At 37.9% G+C, this 23,036-nt stretch overlaps 1 protein-coding gene across 2 annotated transcripts in view; it reads left to right on the forward strand.

Annotated features, from left to right (window-relative positions):
* Positions 1-23,036, forward strand: part of MET (MET proto-oncogene, receptor tyrosine kinase) — a 1,562,736-nt gene that overhangs the window by 171,725 nt on the left and 1,367,975 nt on the right. The window contains exons 1-2 of one of the 2 annotated variants that reach the window (XM_044088705.1): positions 537-572; positions 18,571-19,788. In XM_044088705.1, coding sequence (XP_043944640.1) covers positions 540-572; positions 18,571-19,788 — 1,251 coding nt within the window. In that variant the 5' untranslated portion in view covers positions 537-539. Of the gene's footprint in view, positions 1-536; positions 573-18,570; positions 19,789-23,036 lie in introns of those variants that run through there. The other variant, XM_044088706.1, reaches the window with a different exon arrangement.

A 23,036-nucleotide genomic window follows, 5' to 3' on the forward strand; every position in this document is an offset into this window, starting at 1 on the left:
GTGTTTTAGACTGCAGTACCTTTCTCTCTGTTTCTGTGGAACTCATTACCTTTGTGAGACATGTGAGACCTTACCGAAGGGGGTGCATAGTTCTTATAGGCACTTTCAGTAAAAATCCAGCATCTGAAATGCGTGAATAATTTTAGAAAGCAGGTGGGAAGAGATAGACAGATAGAAATCAAACTTTTTTTATGTGTTGGAACTACAACATTTACATTCCTGAAAGGCAGCATCAGAATTTTATAGCAGTTGCAGGTCAGAGGCTTATTGTCTCCTAAATGACATGCCTGAGCCAGCTTGTTGTATTAATTGCAGAGATGGTATTCTTTTCAATTTCATACTAATAGTTTGATGTGGAATCACATCACACCACTAGGGTAATGAATTCCCATATTGTTCTTTTTGCATTCTGGATGAGTCACATTTTCCATTCCTAATAATTATTTCCTAATTATTATTCTAAGGTCCACAGAAGAAGAAGAAATAAGAAAGAGTGAAAAAAAAAAGAAACAAAAATCTGGAAGAGAAACATAAAAGAAATGAAAAAGAAAGAAAGAAGCAAAAAATGTCAGGTATAAAATAATACAACAAAATAAGAGATAGCACAAATTATCACATACAAAATCTACAAATGCATATTGCTGGAACAACTCATATGTCATCATACCTCTCATCCTCTTAGTGCAAGAAATCTGGACAAAACCCAACAAAATGGGAGGGGGGGCAAAGGCCCAAAAATAGGGACAGATTTTAAATATTGCTCTTATAAACTTAGAAAGTGGCTAGACTAACAAGGTTTGTTTTAATGTGTATTTTCTGGAGGATCTGAAGTCTGAAACTCAAATGTATGTCATTATTTAGTGACGTCAGTCATCAGAACATCCCAGTTATTGACCAGAAAACCACAAATTTTCTGAGGAACAGGCCAAAAATATGAGCCAAAAATCTGGACATTCTGCAAAAATCTGTACAGCCGAGAGGTATGTATGGGATATATGAAAATACAGATATGCAGGATGAATCTTAAAATGATCAGTATGTCAAGTGGCATGTATACAAATGTCACGCAAGCATGGAACTAAGTAGTACATGCAGATGCAACAAAAACTACTGCATCGCAGTATGCATCACTGCGGAAGAAATTGCTCTCTGCATCCATCAATCTGCTGTGCATATCACAGTATCCATCACTGTGAAAGAAAATGCTGTCATCATCCATCAGTCTGCTGTGCAGATCACAGCATGCATCACTGCGGAAGAAAATGCTCTCTGTATCCATCAGTCTGTTATGCAGAACACAACATGCATGACTGCAGAATTAAATGCTCTCTGCATCCATCAGTCTGTTGTGCAGATTACAGCATGCATCACTGCAGAAGAAAATGCTCTCTGCATCCATCAGTCTGCTGTGCAGATCACAGTATGCATCACTGCAGAAGAAAATGCTCCCTGCATCCATCAGTCTGCTGTGCAGTCACAGTAAAATGGTCAAGCCTTCAGTGAGTGCATCAGTAAATAAACTATCAGTGCATTCTTATCGGGTCTATATCTTAAGACTGAAGTTTCAAAATTTCGAATCTGATATGGTTGACACTATGTGATCGAAGTTTTGAAACCTCAAATCTTTTAACAGAGCTCTCTGTACAGTGCAGAAAGGTAATATTTCCCTTTTCTGCACTGTAGTGCGATGTTGGAGTTGGTATATTTAAGTAGCGTGGGGGTGCAGGGGGCCTCCCCCCCCCCGACTTAGAGCATTTAAATGGTTTGTTTGTGTACGTTGTTGTGTTTGTATTACATTTTCGAAGTTTCAAAACTTTGATCATATGGCGTCGAGCATATCAGATTTGAAGTTTTGAAACTTTGATCATGTAATATAGACCCTTCTTATCTCACCTCTTTATCTTGACACAGAGTTGTTGAGGTTTATAACAACTGTATAACAGAATGTTCTGGTACTTGACCAGGATGTTCAGTAGTGCATTCATGCACTTCTTAGTACTGGGACCCATAGGGAGCATTAGCAGGCCATCACACACAGCAAAGCCATGCAGATAAAGTAAATTGTTTCACCTGATAGTAATGCTGTAAACATTTCTTGAGTCATGCTGTAAACATTTCTTGAGTCATGCTGTAAACATTTCTTGAGTCATGCTGTAAACATTTCTTGCTTTCTATAAATATTACTGATGACTCAGAAGGTTCATTTCAGTTATCTTTCACATAACTTCTACCAGATATTTCTTTTTCCCTTTTCCCACTTAACAGTGATGAATTTTTCTGCATCAGAATTGCAACTTTCAATTTCCTCTTCACTTCTGTACATGTTGGAGAACTGAAGTTTAGCATAACTTGATAGTTAGTGCAGAGGATTAAATGAGATGTTAACAAGCCAGATTCCCTTGACCTTCATTTGCCTACTGTGTGGCCTTGAGCGAGTCACTTAACCAGAAAGTGCTTTTGGGAATGTGGGTTAAACACCTGGACTGCATGCCTATGAACTAGTGATGGGTTTACACACGCACACATACACACAGGCATACAGTTGCTTTACCACACCAGTGAAACATCTTGTGCTAATTGTCATTTTTGCTATGATTATTTTTATTTATTTAACATTTGTTTGCCAGGAAAGTCGGACTTGGAACAAAGCCAATTTTTAGCAGAGGCCCAGAGAGAAATGCTCCAAACACATGTTTTTGTGATGTGGAAGGAAACCAGACGACCCAGAGGAAACACACAAATACAGGGAGGACATGCAGACTCCACACAGAAGGCGCTCCAGCCGAGAATCGAACCAGAGGACCTCTTGCTGTGAGATGACAATGATACCGCTGCACCACTGTGCCATCCATGTAATCTTTCATGACACATCTGCCTGCATATTCTCAAGTTTCTGCAATTAAAATATTTTCTGCTTGCCAATTAGAATATGTCTGTTTTATCACCCGACACGCAGTGAGTCTCAATAGTAGATGCGCTAAATCTGGGTCAGGATGGGGTAAAATTGGTGGAAGGCAAAATGAACCTGGAAATAGGTTCATAGCTTCATAGGTAGGTACTAGGCTATCTGCCCAAGGGCATTTATAAGCCTAGACAGAGTGTGTTGGCTTTCGCCGCCCCATTGATTAATTAACTGAGCCTCTGTCAAGCAGAGCCAATGAAGTGATCCCAGGGGTGTATTTTCTGTTACCCATCCACTCCTCAAGGCTTCTCTTGAAGAGTGTTAGTGAGGGGCTCTGACTAATGTAGTTTGGAATTTTGTTCCAAAGCATGGGGAGTCTCTGTGACAGGAATCTATCCCTCCAGCATGTTCTATTTATTATTGTGGTGAGGTTTAGCTCACTAGAGCATGTGGCTCGCAGTGACTTGGATTTCTTTAGGTGGAGCATGTCCATCAATTCTGAGTTGGACATGGCTTTGTAAGTCAGGCAGAGATGACCTCTGGGTAAGTGATATGCCACTGAGTACAGCCGGAGTTTTTTCAGTCGGGCTGCATAGGACATATGTTTGAGGCCAGTAATCCTCTTGGTGAGGTGCCTTTGTGGTCTTTCAAGCTGTTGGAAGTATCTTGTGAGGTACATCCCAAATGGGGCATTATACTCTATGATGTGTCTGATGAGTGACGAGTAGAGGGGCACTATAACCTCTTTATTTCTAGATGCGAACCCCTTAGTAATTAGATGGGCCACATAGAAGGATTTCCTAACTACTTTGGCAATATGATTGTCAAAGGAGAGATTACTATCTACCTGGGTCCCCAGATCTCTTATTAACTCTTCTGTATTAAGGGGGCTGCCGCCTATGTGGTAATTCATGGGTGTTTTGTTTTTCCCAAATGGGATGACTATGCATTTTTTGGCATTTAGCTTGAGGCCATGACTTTGACACCAGGTGTCTGTCTCAGTAAGGCCTTTTTGGAGGATGTCCGTGTCAGCTGGAGAGTCAATTATGGCTCCCAGTTTGCAGTCATCGGCAAACTTGGTTAGCCATAGTCCTCCTGTGTTTGCCTGTACTTTTGAGAAATATATGCCGAACAGTAGGGGTCCCAGAACCGAGCCTTGTGGGACAACACTTGTGACTGGTTTAGAGTCAGACCTGGAGTCCGCTATTCTTACCGTGTGAGTTCTGTCTGTAAGCCAGCTGGCAACCCATCTTGTGATGTAGGGGTTTATGTTCAGGCTGGTGAGTTTTTCTATAATACCCGAGTGAGGAATGGTGTTGAACGCCTTGCCAAGATCAAGATAGGCTATGTGAACCACCTTTCCCTCATCTATGGCCTTGGTAACTGTCTTGAAGAAGTCAACCAGGTTTAGTAGGCATGATCTGCCCTTAATAATGCCGAACTGGGTCGGGCCAAGTGTTTGGAGGTTCCCAATGTCTTTGTTAATGAGTTCCATGATGATGCACTCCATAGCCTTGCAGACCAGGCTAGTCAGGCTTCTGGGGCGATAGTTACCAGGGTCAGTTGTGGCCCCTCCTTTGTGGAGTGGAATAACCATTGCTGTGCGCCATTCTATGGTCATAGCAAATGTATGAAAAATGTGGATCTTGCATGCCTCTTTCAAAAATAATGGAAGAACAAAGGCCCAAAATCAGGGACATTTTTAAAATATTGCTCTAATTCAATTCATAAGTTAGCCGAATAGCAGGTTCTGTATCAAGATGTATTTTCCGAACAACAAGAAATATGAGTAAAAAGGTTATACAGACAAAGCAGTCAGTAAAAACTACAAAGGAATCTAGCCAAGGTAGAGTTTCCACTGTGTGATTCCTTAAACCTCTTGTATTAGTGCGTGGTCTTGTCAGTCTTGGCTGTTGTATTGCTTACTACCTCTACTTCTGTTGTTGTTACAGTGGCCACCAATCCTGCATCCAGTAGAAACTTCCAAGTCCCAGGAGTTTGAAGACCACTGTTTCACTGCCAGGGATTCAGGCACCTTGTAGCTCACACCCAGAATGTGACCACATGACTAGAGGAGGAGGGACAACTGTGTGAAGAGGGAGGAGCTGCTGTACCACACCTGAACACAGTGGCCACTTTTGAGCAAGGTAAATCCAGCAGCCATGTGAGTGGGGGGGAGTGAAAATGGGTGGGAGTTCAGGTTAGGGTTTCTGGCAATGATCAGGAGGTGGATTTAGGTTTAAAAAGGGGGAGATTTAGGGAGTGTGAATCTAGGGATATGGAAAGATCAGGGACTTTAGGTTTAGGGAGTGGGAAGGAAATTTTAGGTTTAAAGAGTGAGAGAAAAATTTAGACATAGGGACTGGGAGTGGAGTTTCAGGGTTATGGAGCAATTGGGGACTTCATGGAGTGGGAGCAATCAGGGTCTATAGGAGTAGGTAGGGGAGTGATATGTTTAGGGACAGGGAAGGAGTTTTAGGGTTAAAGTTTGGGTTCTGATAGGGCTAAGCAGTTCATTTGGGACAAATGATTGGGGGACTGGGTAATTAACTAGGATCAGGCTAGTGGGAGTTAGGGCCTTTGCTGTTTAGAGCAAGTGGCAGTAAACAAGTGTGTCATGAGCTGCTAACACATGAGCACTTGTAGTAGATCCTCTCATTCTACAAATACCTGCTACATATTCCTACTTGTTAAAGTACAGTAAATGCTGCTACATATTCATACATATTCATATTTGTTACCTTACAGCAAACACTACTGATTATCTGAACCCATTCTATAAATTACCCGGGTGCTAATTTGAGTCACACTTTTGTTTTTATATTTTACATATTAAGTTGCATCCAAACAGTTGTGCACCTCATAGGAAGTGTAACTACTACAGCCATGTTTCTTCAAGTGACTTGTAGTGTTGCTGGGGAGAATTTTTCTATGTGGGCCAATTTACGCTAGGGTGAGACACCATCCTGATATACATGCTGTTGGTTTGACTGTTGGACTAAATGGGAAAGGACATTTCCATGTCCCTAATATGTACAATAAATCTAATTATTGGGAATGGACATTTCCATGTCCCTAATATGTACAATAAAGCTATCTGTTGGAAATGGACATTTCCATGTCCCTAATATGTACAATAAAGCTATCTGTTGGGAATGGACATTTCCATGTCCCTAATATGTACAATAAAGCTATCTGTTGGGAATGGACATTTTACGTACCTAATATGAAGAATAAAGCTATCTGTTGGGAATGGACATTTCCATGTCCCTAATATGTACAATAAAGCTATCTGTTGGGAACGGACATTTCCATGTCCCTAATATGTACAATAAAGCTATCTGTTGGGAATGGACATTTCACGTACCTAATATGTGCAATAAAGCTATCTGTTGGGAATGGACATTTCCATGTCCCTAATATGTACAATAAAGATATCTGCTGGAAATGGACATTTCCTTGTCCCTAATATGTACAATAAAGCTATCGGGAATGGACATTTCCATGTCTCCAATATGTACAATAAAGCTACCTGTTGGGAATGGACCTTTCCGTGTCCCTAATATGTACAATAAAGCTATCTGTTGGGAATGGACATTTCACGTACATAATATGTACAATAAAGCTATCTGTTGGGAATGGACATTTCCGTAATATGTACAATAAAGCTATCTGTTGGGAATGGACATTTCCATGTCCCTAATATGTACAATAAAGCTATCTGTTGGGAATGGACATTTCACAAATCTAATATGTACAATAAAGCTATCTGTTGGGAATGGACATTTCCATGTCTCTAATATGTACAATAAAGCTATCTGTTGGGAATGGACATTTACATGTCCCTAATATGTACAATAAAGCTATCTGTTGGGAATGGACATTTCCATGTCCCTAATATGTACAATATAGATATCTGTTGGTCATGGACATTTCCATGTCCCTAATATGTACAATAAAGCTATCTGTTGGGAATGGACATTTCACATACTTAATATGTACAATAAAGCTATCAGTTGGGAATGGACATTTCCATGTCCCTAATATGTACAATACAGCTATCTGTTGGAAATGGATATTTCCATGTCCCTAATATGTACAATAAAGCTATCTGTTGTGAATGGACATTTCTATGTCCCTAATATGTACAATAAAGATATCTGTTGGGAATGGACATTTCACATACCTAATATGTACAATAAAGCTATCTGTTGGGAATGGACATTTCACAAACCTAATATGTACACTAAAGCTATCTGTTGGGAATGGACATTTCACATGCCTAATATGTACAATAAAGCTATCTGCTGGGAATGGACATTTCCACGTACCTAATATGTACAATAAAGCTATCTGTTGGGAATGGACATTTCCATGTTCCTAATATGTACAATAAAGCTATCTGTTGGGAATGGACATTTCCATGTCCCTAATGTGTACAATAAAGCTATCTGTTGGGAATGGACATTTCCACATACCTAGTATGTACAATAAAGCTATCTGTTGTGAATGGACATGTCCATGTTCTTAATATGTACAATGAAGCTATCTGTTGGGAATGGACATTTCCATGTTCCTAATATGTACAATGAAGCTATCTGTTGGGAAAGGACATTTCCATGTCACTAATATGTACAATAAAGCTATCTGTTGGGAAATGACATCTCCATGTCCCTAATATGTACAATAAAGCTATCTGTTGGGAATGGACATTTCCATGTCCCTAATATATACAATAAAGCTATCTGTTGGGAATGGACATTTCCATGTTCCTAATATGTACAATAAAGCTATCTGTTGGGAATGGACATTTCCATGTTCCTAATATGTACAATAACGCTATCTGTTGGGAATGGACATTTCCATGTTCCTAATATGTACAATAACGCTATCTGTTGGGAATGGACATTTCCATGTTCCTAATATGTACAATAAAGCTATCTGTTGGGAATGGACATTTCCTTGTTCCTAATATGTACAATAATGCTATCTGTAAGCATACAGGCAGGAAATCTATAAAATGCAGAACACGTGGTGAATTAAATTGCACAACTGTTCATCCACTGGGACCACAAATGGATTTTCATATGAAATTCTTTAGGAATTTTTTTTTTTAATTTAATATTTAACCAGGATCATTCACAGCCCATTTTTGGCCACAACTTGGGCCATAAGGAAAAGGCTAAATACAATGCTATAATATGTTTACTGTTAATTCACAGAACAACTTTAAATCAAAAGATCAATGAAAGTTTTGGGTCATTCCACCTCGACCAAATTGCATTCACTTCAAAGCCATCTTGAAACATTCTCAGTACAATACATACAAACAGGCACCCACGTATGCACACAAATGCACACACCTTTGGAAAGAGAAAAACAATGTGTCATTGACTAGAATACAAAGAGAACTTGTAGACAGATGTCCAAAGCAAAATTTCACAATGTGAACAAAGTAAATCATGAACATACAATAAAATAAGCTTCAGTACAGTTAAAGTAAACTAACAGTCCAATTGAACTGCAACATTCACTCATCCATGAAAAGTCACTTTGTGTAGCATATATAATATGCAAATAATATAAGGACAGACTGATGAAAGCCGAATAATATGTGCAGACATACAGATCAACAGGAGTCAAAAACTCAAAGCACGTGCTGTATTAACCACTAAAATTATAATCCTAGAGAACTGTACTGACATCATTCAAAAACAGCTACAGTGAATTCTGGCCTTGGGCAATAATTTAAGTTTGCATTTGAATACATTAGAAGGAGGGTAAAGCAACTCACTGGTGTAAGACTAAAGGCTGTATAGTCTGAGTATTTAAGTCTTTGTTAGAATAATGTGGAATACACAAGGCAAGGCTTCTCCTGGCAAACAGATGACAGTCAGGTTCCATGTATGATACTTTCAAAAAAAAAAAGATACAGTTATGTGTTTGGTAATGTGCTACAGTGATGGGCAAAGGATTACAAGTAGCCTGAACAATACAGTAGAAAGACAAACCGATTCAAATGTCGACATTTATATTCTTAGATGTGCAGCCTAGTGAACTAGGGTACTTTATGACCCACTACAATCTCAGCTGAAATAAATAATGACTATCAGGTTACAAATAGTTTTCCATTGACTGATGCCTGGGAACTGTGTGTAATACCAGCTGTGCTTAACAGTAGATACTTGACTCTCATTGCTTTTGTGCACTTTTTGTGGTATTTAAGTTCCGCCTGTTCAGGCTGCTTATGCTAATCTGTAATAGTGTGAGGCCACAGAGTGTCTGACTTAGTTATTTGTTTTCTTTCATTTGTTGACTGGGCATAACCCATTTTGAAAGGAGGCCCGAAGAGAAAAGCATTGCAGAGAACTCTAAAATACAGTCATATAATAATAAAGGACCAAAAGACCAAATTATTGCACATAAGACCAATAATGAACATTAAGACATAAATGTGGCATAAATGACAATAGTAAACAGTAATCAACATACAGGGTAGTAAATGGACCAATATTCAATGTAAATTATATTCAGTGATAATTAAACTCATTATCACATGTTCCCCAATTAGTCAGGGATAATTTTGAGAACAGTACCATGCAGAATGCAGAATGAGCAATGAAGTACAGTATAGTATAGTCTAGTATAGTCTACCATAGAATGATATAGTATAGCATAGTATAGTATAAAATTGTATAGTATGGCGTAGTATAGTACACTATAGTATATAATATAGTATAGTAAACAGCTGTGGATGTTGATGCATCTATAATGAAAAATTGAGTCCTGCCAAGTCAACACTCAAAATAGCATAACTAAAAGAAGGAAATCTCAAAATACTGCAAACACATATCATACCTCATGGCATCACATAAAACTGAATAAAGAACGTGTACCCCAAATATAGTGGTCTGCACCCACAACCTTGATCAATAAATATACTAACAGTGAGGTAGCAGAAACTCAGAGAAAAGGGAGAAGTTAAAAAAAAACAAATCTTTTCCTTTTATTACTAGTCATCTGATCTCAGAGAAAGAATACAGACTTCAAAGACAATGCAACAGATACACTTATGTTCTGACAATGCAAGTGTTCATGTAAAGGTGCATGATTCACTGAAAATATCAATATAACACAGCACAACAAATGGCAATGCTCTTGGTGATGAATGAAATAACTTTTCAAACCTGCTTGGTTAAATATTCATTGTACATTGGTAAGGAATTAACTCCACAACAAGTTTAATATAAATCAAATGCATTTTGACATAGTCCAGAAATGTTTGCTTAAAAACAGAAATTGTTAAGTAGGACAAATTCTGCTGTGACATGGATTTGCAAATATCATTACAGAGTACAGCAGAGGAAAAGTCAATAGTGAGAAATCATTACATACACATGAAAAGGACAACGTACCACACAGACCAATAGTGAAACATGCCTAGTGAGAAATCATTACATACACATCAAAGAACAACTGTGTACACAGACCAGTAGTGTAACGTGTCGGCTTCCCTGAAGTAGGAATGCAAACTATAGAGCATGTCTTTAGAATCCATCCACAACCCCTTTTTCCCATGTTTGCACATAGGTTCAAGTTGTTCCTTCAATAGTGACAATCATCTAGAACCAAGGTTTACACCACTGTGTGGCTAGCCTTGCTGTAGTAGTTGTTCCACACCACACACTCACATGTACACTGACACCTATGACCAATTTAGAGTGCCCAGTCCAACTACTGCATGTCTTTGGAATGTGGGAGGAACCAGAGCACTCTGAGTAAACCCACACAAACACAGGGAAGACATGCAAACTCCACAAAGCAGGCTCGTCCACCAAGAATCAAACAGGGAACCTCTTGTGTGAGGCGACAACACTATCCACTGTGCCACTGGAGTACATTTTATGTAGAATGAGAAATAAAGAGGGAGGATTAAAGGCAAGAGAAAAAAAAAGAACTGTATTTGAAAAGTAGTGTTTACAGTATGGTACTTTGCAATTAGTGTATTCATTGAGTCTAAGTAAAATTACCTCCAATCCAGGAAATATTAAGAAGTTAGGGAACGTAAACAATTGCATTCAGGAAATGTAAGTGAAAGTACTTAGGAAGAGAAACTTAATGGCTTTAGAGTAAACATATGCGGGAAAGGTAAATGAAAGTGACTGAGGAGGAAAATAAGTGGTGGGAGGGTGGCCTAATGGTTAAGGTGTTTGCCTTACAAACACAGGGTGCAGGGTTTGAGTCTCACAAGGGATAATTAGCTAGGCTTAAAATGGCTCGCAAGGGCAGTTAGCTTAGTACTAATCTATGAGCCTCTAAGTTCATTGGTATATACTAGGTAACAGACCATTATGTCACAATAACAAATCATTTCTGAGATAGAAGAATTCAGTCAAAGTTCCTGAAGAGATAAAAAAATTGTCATCTCTAGCTCAAATAAGCAAGCCAAGCAAAGAACATAAACAGTAAATTGTTACTAAAACTAAATCTCAGAGTAGTTCATGGAGTTGATTCCTTCCATATACACTTTTTTTTTTGCTTTATTCAAGAGTAGCTAAGTAGTACAACATTTTTTATGGTTAGTAAATATGTAAGCAATCTAAAGTAAAAACAATAAACAATAAAGAGTGAAAATAAAACAGCCAGGTGAATGTTTTTGTCTATGAGAAAAGGCTTCTTTAGATCTGTCAGAGTGCTAAAATACATACACATTTCTGAAGTTGTCAAGTGCTGTTGTTATTGAAGGTCAACTTGTCAGCGGAGAGACATTTGTAGCTTACCAGGAAAGTTACTGAATGTAAATATAATGTGCTACAGTGAATATTACAAAAGCATATGATGTTTCACTTTAGCTATGTTTGTGTGACCGCAGACTTGTTATATATAAGTAGGGAGGATGTGGAGATGAAGCAGCCCATTTTGGTGAGGTTGGGGGGTGGGGGGTGGGACAGCCAGCCACATAAAGATTTGTTTCTTGTTTTTGCGTAGTATTTCTCAGAGTAAAAAAAAAACAATGAATCCAGTTTTTTTTACTTTACATAGATATTAGTGGTGGCAGTTTGCTTGATGTCTTCAGCATAAGATTAAAAGTCTGGCCAACATTTAGCATATTACAAGTAATGTGGATACATGCCAAGTATTGTGTTATACTGTATAGATCACATGTTTTGAATGGGATATGTGCAGAGACCTCTGTCCATCTTGAATTTTATGTGTTTGTGCAAAGGGCTTGCATGAAGTATTTTAGCATTTGCATGTACTTCAGTTCTTGGTATATGATACTATATGTACAAATAATCCGTACCTTCCACCATGCAACAGGATAAAATGTATCTGGTGACTAGGAATGCAAATTTTAAGTTTTGATACATAACTTTTTAACAAACCTACGTATCTGTGATTTCTTCATTATTAACTTATCTTAATTTAAATAGTACTACAGTGTTTCAAAACATGCTTGTATTCCCTTCACCAGTAATATAAAGATGTACATCTTTATTTTTAGAAAAAAAATGATTCTAATGTTCATTAGCATTTTATATATATATATATATATATATATATATATATATATATATATATATATATATATATATAAAACTTTCTTGGTAAAAAACACAATAAAGTAAAAAAAAAAATGGTAATACATGAAAACTATTGCTGACATTGTGGTACAGTGGGGATAAGGGAATATTCCCTTTTCCCCACTGTAGTGTGATCTCGAAGTGAGAATATTAAAGTAGGGGGTGTATGCTATGGGGCTTGCCCCCCTGAATAATAATGTTTAGTGTGTGTGTTTTTTTTAGGTTTTGTTGTTTTTGTTTTTTACGAAAGTGCATTTTCGAACAAATGCACTTTTGTGAAACTGCAGTAGCGAATTTACATTTTGTTGAAATGTAAACTTGATGGATCAATAGGGATCCATATATATATATATATATATATATATATATATATATATATATATATATGTATATAAAACAAACCGAAGCAGCTAGGAGCTCAACCAGTTTAGGTAAAGTGACAATCCAGTCAAGCGTTACAGCCTTACAAGGAACGAATTGAAACGAACGTAATAAAAACGAAGACTTTAATACAAAACGTCAAAAAGTAAGAAAGAAATATAAGCGCTTTCACGGAAAATCAGTCCGCTTCTTCAGACATATTCAAAATGAACTCAAACCTAACAATATATATATTTGAGTTAATTTTGAATATGTCTGAAGAAGCGGATTGATTTTCCGTGAAAGCGCTTACATTTCTTTCTTACTTTTTGACGTTTTGCATTAAAGTCTTCGTTTTTATTACGTTCGTTTCAGTTCGTTCCTTGTAAGGCTGTAACGCTTGACCTAAATTGGTTGAGCTCCTAGCTGCTTGGGTTTGTTATAAATAACTTTTTGGGCTTTGGTCTGTTTTTTGTGATATATATATATATATATATATATATATATATATATATATATATATATATATATATTTATTTATTTATTTATGTACATACACACACACACACACACACACACACACACACACACACACACACACACACATGGAGATATCATATGAATCTACTGAAGTTAAACTTTACTTCAGTTGATCAATTTGAAAAACATAAATAAAAAAAAGATTGAAAAAATCAAAATAGTATTCATGGTCTGAAAAATATCTTCAGAGCATGCAAATTAGAAGCAATAACTTCAAAGCATGCAAATTAGGAGCAATGATTCTTGCAAGGCAGACCACCCCACCCTCCCATTTGGGATTTTGGGTAGGTATTCCGCCTATCACCCCTGCTAATTAAATATACCAACTCTGAGATCAGACAATATTCCCCAACCCTGGTATTTTAGCCATCTCAAACTTACTCTCCATCTCTGTATGGTCCTAGTCTAATCTTCACTCAAGATGCTGTCTCTGTGTTATGTTCTGTCAATTTAGTTCTCTCAGGCATGTTTGAGAATATTTCTTTATTTCTTAATAAAAACTTTCTTATTTCCTGTTTTCATACCTTTGGCAAGGATTATTCCAGCTGAACCTCACATACAAATTACCTGCTCCATATGAATTTCAGCTTGCAGGTTAACCACAAAGTAATCTATTTCTTTTCACATCTGCACTTCATAACTTAATAGATTTGCTGCATTGTTGTCTTTTCCAGTTGTCTAACATGATAATTGACTGCATTTAGTGTTTCATTTACTTCACATGGCCCTTGCCAATTAGCCAGAAATGTGCTCTCCATGGAGGGTACTAATACTATTACCTGACATCGTGGGTTAAATTCTCATAGCTGCATTTTCTTATTATAAACTCGTTGCTGCATCTCTTGGGCTTTCTTCATTTGATCCTTTGTATTGGGCATAACAGCTGTAGTTTGTCCTCTAAAGTAACATTTTTTATAGTTTTAGATATTGTCTTCTCTTCTTCCAAAGCCTCTGCAGCAATATCAGTCACACCTCTGGAATGACAGCTGTACAAGAGTTCAAAACTGGTAAACCAAATTAAAGCACATGGTGCCTCTTTTATCACATATAGTAAGAAGAGCGACAAATGGTCCCAGTTTCTACCACCAGCATCAATCACTTTCCTTAACATGGATTTCAGTGATCTATTGAACATTTATACTTAGCCACCATGTCTGTGGATGGTATACTGACATTTTCAGGTGCTTAATTTTAAAGCAATTTCATAAATGACACAGTGCCCTTTACATAAAGGGGTACCTTGGTTAGGAAGTGTCTCTTTAGGGATACCTCTGCTACAAGAAAAACTGTACCAGTTCTATCCCAGTAGCCATAATATTAGTCTTGCATAGTGGTGCTGCTTCTGGAGATTTTGTAGCATTGCCTTTGGTTACTAGTATGCCCCAACACCCCTTTAATAGATTTTACTAGAGGCCCTCTAATGTCCACAACAATGCATCCAACTGGCATTTTTATGATAGGCACTGGAACTGATGGACTTTTAAATCCAGGCTGGGGTGCAGTGTCCTGACATTGGGCATTTTTATGATAGGCACTGGAATTGATGGACTTTTAAATCCAGGTTGGGGTGCAGTATCCTGACATTGTGTAGAAGAAGCACAGACATATTCTATTTCATTATATCTGGCCTATAAAATCTGGCTTCTAGTCTTCTCCTTATTTTGGACATCCCCAGGTGACCCCCTAACACGTGACTTTAGGCCAGCTTTATAACTGGTGTGCTCTATAAGGATTTATAGGTTCATAGGTATTTACTAGGCTAATGGACCTAGGAGACATTTTTAAGTATAGCAATATTTCCCATCCATACATGTCAGAATAAATTATGAAGGGCATATAGATGGGTTTCATTGGGTTTGGCACTAACAACTGTTGTAAAATCCCCTCTCTGTCTTTACTTACTCAGTATAAGAGATCATCATTTAACTCAAAATAAGGGGTCAGAAGCAGATGGAGCACCATGTTCATTACAGCTCCCTGCATTACTTGCATTCTCTCCTGCTGTGCTTAAAATATTTCAATTTTATTGTGCTTTTTTGATTTCACATGGCTTACCTGTAAGTCTACTAATTTAGGGTTATGCTCTTCACTTGTTTGTTTTGAGGTAGAATTGACTTCCTGTTTCTAAAACACCTGACACTGCAGATTCTTCTTAGAATGACTTTGTTTACTTAATGGTCTATGTCCTTAGCATTTTGAGATTTTGGGCATGTTATTTTATCAAAGGTATTTTCAGCGAACACAAAGAAATCAAAGGAGTTTGCCAAAACCACTTTTGTCAATAGTGGAGATTGTTTTTACCCTCCACTGTTGTGTGACCTCTTGAGTTTGTGCCCCTTCAAAAAAATTTTTTTAATGTTTACTGAAAGTAATTTCAGTGCACTGCTTTTGAGTTTTTTGCATTTGCCAAAACGACCTTCAACGAAGTGACGTAAATTTGAATGCACTATGGGAGTTTTTTTAATGTTTACTGAAAGTAATTTCAGTGCACTGCTTTTGAGTTTTTTGCATTTGCCAAAACGACCTTCAACGAAGTGACGTAAATTTGAATGCACTATGGGAGTGAAAGAAAGAGTTTGGAAGCTGAGTAAATCCATGGACTTAGGGTTATTCTCTACTTGTTTACTATTGAATAAACTTCTAGACATACAATCCCAGGCTTTTAGAGAAGTGTGGGACTCATTTATGGCTATTGAGAAGTTTCCAGCTTTTGGGATGGAAGGTCCTGCACTATTTTCAGCAACAGCTTGCCAGATTTACAGTCTTCAAGTAATTTGTCATTTTCACGTATGCTTTGATAATTTTTAGAACTTTTCAATATCTAATGAGAAATTGGTTTCCATAACAGATAACTCTCTCTTCAAAGCTTTGGTGTCAAGAGTAGTTAGTGGTTTAACTGTTCTAGAAGGTTCTAGAAACACACATATGTGGGATATATAGGAGGAGAACATTAATGGATCTTGGATGAGGAACAGCAAGTTTTAGAAACATCTGCAGATTAAGTGGGGTCAGTCCAGTAGTTACGCCACTTTTGGAAGCTTCTGGATGGATGGATATTTCTAATGTATCATAGATTGCATTTCATGTTCTTTTTGGTGGCACCTTCTTATTAGTATTGTCTTTCATCACTTAGAACATAGGAACACATTTTTAGGCTTGTGAATGACTCTCTGGATTTTGGAATGGAGTTTAGGACCACTCGTAAAGGATCTGGTATGCTTCTGGACATTTTGTCCAGAACTGCTTTTTTGTGTCTTTCTGTTCTGTGATGTTATATCCTAAGCATCTTCACAACAGTTGACCCGCTGCAGAAAGCAGTGCAAATCCCAATATCATAGAGATGCAAAAAAAAAAGATATCATATCAGATGACCTCTTAGTGAACCTTCTGCTAGAGACAGTTTTCATCCATCCATGTTGTATTCGGTTTTGTTGTAGATTTAGTAGAGCCTCTCAGAAAGTAAAATATCAAGTTGATAATACTTCCATCCTCCATACATTGTAATTTTGTAGCATGCACTTGTTCAGGTGTCACCAAGAAATGGAGAACATTGTGTTTTGCACTTCCCATATGTCAGGTGACAGGTCCAGTTATGTGACAAAGAGTAAAGGAGTCATCTCCATACAACCATGGAAACAGTGACATTTTTAACAACATTGGAGACGGCTCAGTCAAAAAAATCAGTTAAAACAGTGCTGATGGCCTTCAAGTATCAGTTGATACGGCATTGAGTACTCACACATTTGTAATTCTGCTTGTTGCATGCACTCCTCTGAGGACAAAACAATCTTGTGTTGCTACTTATATTAAAAACTTAATTTCCTTTGTTTTTTATTTGGGTAATTTATGTACAAAGTATGCATGGTTCTGGGACCTCTCAGCTTGCTATACTGTATCCCCTTAATTTTGTTTTTGTAGCTGAAGTCCAGTTTCTGTGGTTAAATGCTGTATGTCCCATTGGCTACTGAGTCCTAAATGGATACTTTTTGCATGACTTACATGACTGTGTACTGTGGTGAAGTTCAGTGTATGTTACATGCCTCTCTGCAATAAATTAAGCAGGTACTAACAGCCACATTGTTTTGCATATGAATTGTATACCTGCTTCTGCCATGGACTGGATGATCTACACATTACTTCTCTATTCAGAGTAGGGTTATTCTATAAATCCATCCTTTATGTGGGCACTGTTATTGAGATTACTGGCCAACACATAAAATCTGGACAGAGAGGTAGGGATAGTGAAGAAAAGCAGATGTAATGCTTTGTATGTCTATAGACATACATACACAAAAGATATTCAGAGTGAATGCGTTCTATGAAGGGGTGACATCCAAATACACAATTTTCATTTAAGTAAGAGCTTTTTACTTGTTTGAATGATTTCTTTGCTGATGGCATATGCTGTATTCTTTATATATATATATATATATATATATATAGGAATCAGTGTTAATTAATAAAAAGCTACAGACATTATGTGTAAATTACATTTAAAACAGTTATATCAGCAAGAGAAACAAAACTGGATGTCACCTTGGTTAGTGTTACATACTTTTTTTTAAATGAAAGTTATCTGTATTCGTGTTGAGTTGTTTGTTACATTTATTATCTATTATTGGTTACCCCCTTTATTTCAGACATGCAGATACAGCTGCATTCTGATTTTTTTTTTATAAAAAAAATAAGTCCTGTACAATTTTATCATTAATATACTTAATCATTTCTTTTTTGATAAGTTTATATTTAGCATACTGACTTTATGAAGCTGTTTATGTGAATAATACCCCTAGTGACTCATGCTTATGTATACTGTAAAAGAAATCCCAAAACAATCACATGCATTTTCTTTCATGATCATTTTAGCTGAAAATAGCATTGTACTGATTGAGCAGAACAGCCACAAAGTCAATGCAAACAATAAATCCAGAAGAAAGATTTGTTGCTATATTATGAATCACATGATTATCCTGAATGTGTTTACAGTGTCTGTACCATGTTTATTTTAGCTGCATAATAATACATAAATATCTCTCTATTAAAAGAAAATTTTCTGTACATACATTTGCTATATAAAGCAGTTGCCTGATGTATAAAATCAAACTTATTCTGTTCATTCTGCTAGAAAAGTGGATTGTGCTTAAATGTTGGTACTTATTTTATGTTTCATTATATTTTTTTCAGGTCATTCTGAACATGATAAGAAAATGCTTTATGTATTCTGTTTGGAGACTAATAGTCCTATGGAGTGTGATACATGAAAGCCAGGAACAATGTGAGTCAGCCATTGAGAAGTCTTCAATGGACTTAAATGTAAAATATAAACTGCTTAATTTTGTATCTGAGACATCAGTACAGAACATTGTGATATACAAACAACATGTGTATGTTGGAGCATTGAACAAGATATACGTGCTGGACTCCTTTGACCTTAAGAAGGTTTCAGAATACAATACTGGACCTGTGTTCGAGAATCTGTCCTGCTTACCTTGTGAGAGCTGTCAACAGAATCATGAGTTAACTGGCAACTGGACAGACACTGTAAACATCTTGCTACTTATTAATACGTATTATGAAGATCAACTCATTAGCTGTGGGAGTTCGAGGAGAGGAGTATGTAATCGACATGTTTTCCAGATGTCCAACACACAAGATATAGACAAGGAGGTTTATTGTATGTACGCATCTGACAACAATAAGGAAGGAAAAGGATGTCCAGACTGTGTTGTTAGCCCGCTGGGTAGCAAAGTTGTAGTTACAGAACAAAATAAGTTTGTGTACTTTTTTGTTGGTAATACATTTAAGGCCACAGATATTTTAGAAGACTCATTATATCATTATATTTCAGTGAGGAGGTTGCAAGAATCACAGAATGGTTTCCAGTTTCCTTCTGAGCACTCCTTCTTGGATGTACGGAAAGATTTAAGGAAATTCTTCCCTATCGAGTATATAGCCGCATTCGAAAGTGGATTGTTTGTTTATTTTCTGACAGTGCAGCGTGTTTCTCATAATTCTCCAGCATTTCACACTAGGATTATTCGACTGTGTTCATCAGATTTTGAAATGCAGTCCTATGTGGAATTGCCAATCGAATGCATGTACACAGAGAAAAGGAGAAAACGGTCAACAGGTCCAGAATTCTACAATCTTATCCAAGATGCATATCTAAGCAAACCTGGAGAAAATCTTGCCAAACAAATGAGTATTTCTGTGGAAGATGACATCCTGTTTGGAATATTTGCACAGAGTAAGCCAGAATCTCGAGAACCAACAAAAAGGTCAGCTGTATGTGCTGTTCCAATCAAAAAAATTGACGAATTCATCTTCAACATGATGAATAACTGCAGTACCAAACGTCTTCATCATTTTGCTGGAGAAAATACCAAATATTGTATAAATAAGGTAAGATGAGGGCATATTGTTCTTAGAGGTTTTAATGATAAGTAATATATATCATTAAAATACTGCAAGGCAACATATTATAAACTTAAAGGGACTACGTAATGAAATTATCAGTTTATAAATACTACTTGCCAGGACCCTCAGTAAGTCTTTTCAGTTTGTAAGAGAGTAACTTTCTGACCATTTTTGAAATTCTGAGTAAAATATGGTCCAATGTGTAAGATGATTAATAAACCTCATCACTTATCTGGGTTTAAGCAGTGGTGCAGCGGTAGCGTTGTTGCCTCACAGCAAGAGGTTCCTCCCATTTGATTCTCGTCTGGAGTGCGGGGAGTGACTTCTGTGTGGAGTTTGCATGTCCTTCCCATGGTTGGGTGGGCATTCGAAAGACGTGTAAATGGGCATGCCTTCGTTGAAGGTTGAACATCGAGCTGGCACCTCGGCGTTCGTGAATAAGCTACTGCCAATCATTAGCGGACCGGAGTTCCACTGTGGCGACCCCTAACCGGGAAAAAGCCGAAAGACCAACAACTTATCTGGATTTAAGCCTCACATGAAATAAGTAATGTTTAAGATGAAAACAGCAATACTACATTTGTGCTGCAATTCAACAGTTTTCCAGCAAAGAAGTGCAAACAGTGTAAAATTGTAATATTATATTAATAATCAGGATATGGAATCCCAAGTGGGAACATTTTAGCTGCACTAAGTCCTGCATCACCCATAGGTAGGCAGTGATTTTAGCATTTTGCAATAGAGCTGTATACAATTTGCTACCCTTTTTAAACAAATTAGTTGTATGCTGGTACATCTTTATTTGAACAGCTTTTTGTACCAAACAGTTTCAGCTGAGACAACTCCTGAGCATTTTTGTGTGAGCACACTCATTGATGTGCTCTTACAATACACTGTTAAGGTTTGCATTTATTTCTTCAATGCACCAGTTTTAAATTTATTTTGAAGGGAAGGTGTTTCGATGGAGTTGCTGACAAATCTGAAATCATGGCCTTGAAAAAGTTTTTTTTTTAAGTTTTTATTCTGAAGTTGCTACCAGTTTTGTAATGGCACATTTGGTTAACCACAATGCTGTAAAATGTATCTTTTTAGTATGGTAGTTATGTTTTATCACCACTAAAAAGAGACTTTATAGCTAATGAAATTACTTTATTTACTGGAGCGGATTTCAATGGGCATGTTGGTGAAGGGAACAGAGGGGATGAGGAAGTGATGGGCAGGTATGGTGTTAAGGAGAGGAATGCAGAAGGTCAGATGGTAGTGGATTTTGCTAAAAGGATGGACATGGTTGTGGTGAATGTGTATTTTAAGAAGAGGGAGGAACATAGGGTGATGTACAAGAGTGGAGGAAGATGCAGACAGGTGGATTATATCCTATGTGGGAGGGCCAGTCTGAAGGCGATTGTAGACTGTAAAGTGGTGACAGGGGAAAGTTTAATTAGGCAGCATAGAATGGTGGTCTGTAGGATGATGTTAGTGATCAAGAAGAGGAGGACAAGTGTCAGAACAGTGTCAAGGATCAAATGGTGGAAGTTGAAAAAGGGTGATTGTGAGGTGGAGTTCAGGGAAGAGTTAAAACAGGCACTGGGGGGCAGTGAAGAGTTACTGAATAGCTGGGTAACTACAGCAGAGATGGTAAGGGAGACAGCTAGAAAGGTGCTTGGTGTGACATCTGGACAGAGGAAGGAGGACAAGAAGACCTGGTGGTGGAATGAGGAAGTACAGGAGAATATACAGAGGAAGAGACTGGCGAAGAAGAAGTGGGATTGTCAGAGAGATGAAGAAAGTAGACAGGAGTATAAGGAGATGAGCACGGCAAAGAGAGAGGTGGCAAAGGCTAAGAATAAGGCATATGTAGAGGTGTATGAAAGGTTGGACACTAAAGAGGGTGAAAAAGACCTGTACCGATTGACTAGACAGAGGGATCAAGCTGAGAAAGATGTGCAGCAGGTAAAGGTGATAAAGGATAATGAGGGAAATGTACTCACAAGCAAAGAGAGTGTGTTGAGTAGATGGAAAGAGTATTTTGAGGGGCTGATGAATGAAGAGAATGAGAGAGAGAGAAGGTTGGATGATGTGGGGATAGTGAATCAGGAAGTGAAACAGATTAGCAAGGAGGAAGTACAGACAGCTATGAAGAGGATGAAGAATGGAAAGGCTGTTAGTCCAGATGACATACCAGTGGAAGCATGGAGGTGCTTAGGAGAAATGGCAGTGGAGCTTTTAACCAGATTGTTTAATGAAATCTTGGAAAGTCAGAGGATGCCTGAGAAGTGGAGAAAAAGTGTTTTGGTACCTATTTTTAAGAATAAGGGTGATGTGCAGAGTTGTAGTAACTACAGAGGGATAAAACTGATCAGTCACAGCTTGAAATTATGGGAAAGAGTAGTGGAAGCTAGGTTAAGAAGGGAGGTGATGATTAGTGATCAGCAGTATGGTTTCATGCCAGGAAAGAGCACTACAGATGCAATGTTTGCTCTGAGAGTGTTGATGGAGAAATATAGAGAAGGTCTGAAGGAGTTGCATTGGGTCTTTGTGGACTTGGAGAAAGCATATGATAGGGTGCCTAGAGAGGAGTTGTGGTATTGTATGAGGAAGTTAGGAGTGGCAGAGAAGTATGTAAGAGTGGTACAGGATATGTACAAGGTGAATTCTGCAGTGGGAGTGACAGATCCATTTAAGGTGGAGGTGGGATTACATCAAGGATCAGTTCTGAGCCCTTTCTTATTTGCAATGGTGATGGACAGGTTGACAGACGAGATCAGACAGGAGGCCCCATGGACTATGATGTTTGCAGATGACATTGTGATCTGTAGTGAGAGTAGGGACCAGGTTGAGGAGACCCTGGAGAGGTGGAGATATGCTTTAGAGAGGAGAGGAATGAAGGTCAGCAGGACTAAGACAGAGTATGTGTGTGTGAATGAGAGGGAGGATGGACGAATGGTGAGGATGCAAGGAGTAGAGGCTGCGAAGGATGAAAGGAGAAGAGGCGGCGAAGGTGGATGAGTTTAAGTACTTGGGATCAACAGTTCAGAGTAATGGTGAGTGTGGAAGAGAGGTGAAGAAGAGAGTACAGGCAGGGTGGAATGGGTGGAGAAGAGTGTCAGGAGTGATTTGTGACAGACGGGTACCAGTAGGAGTGAAAGGGAAGGTCTACAAGAGGGTAGTGAGACCAGCTATGTTGTATGGGTTGGAGACGGTGGCATTGACAAAAAGGCAGGAGTCAGAGCTGG

The sequence above is a fragment of the Protopterus annectens genome, chromosome 11.part0, assembly GCF_019279795.1.
Source record: "Protopterus annectens isolate FY-2018-M chromosome 11.part0, PAN1.0, whole genome shotgun sequence".
NCBI classification, from domain to species: Eukaryota; Metazoa; Chordata; order Ceratodontiformes; family Protopteridae; genus Protopterus; species Protopterus annectens.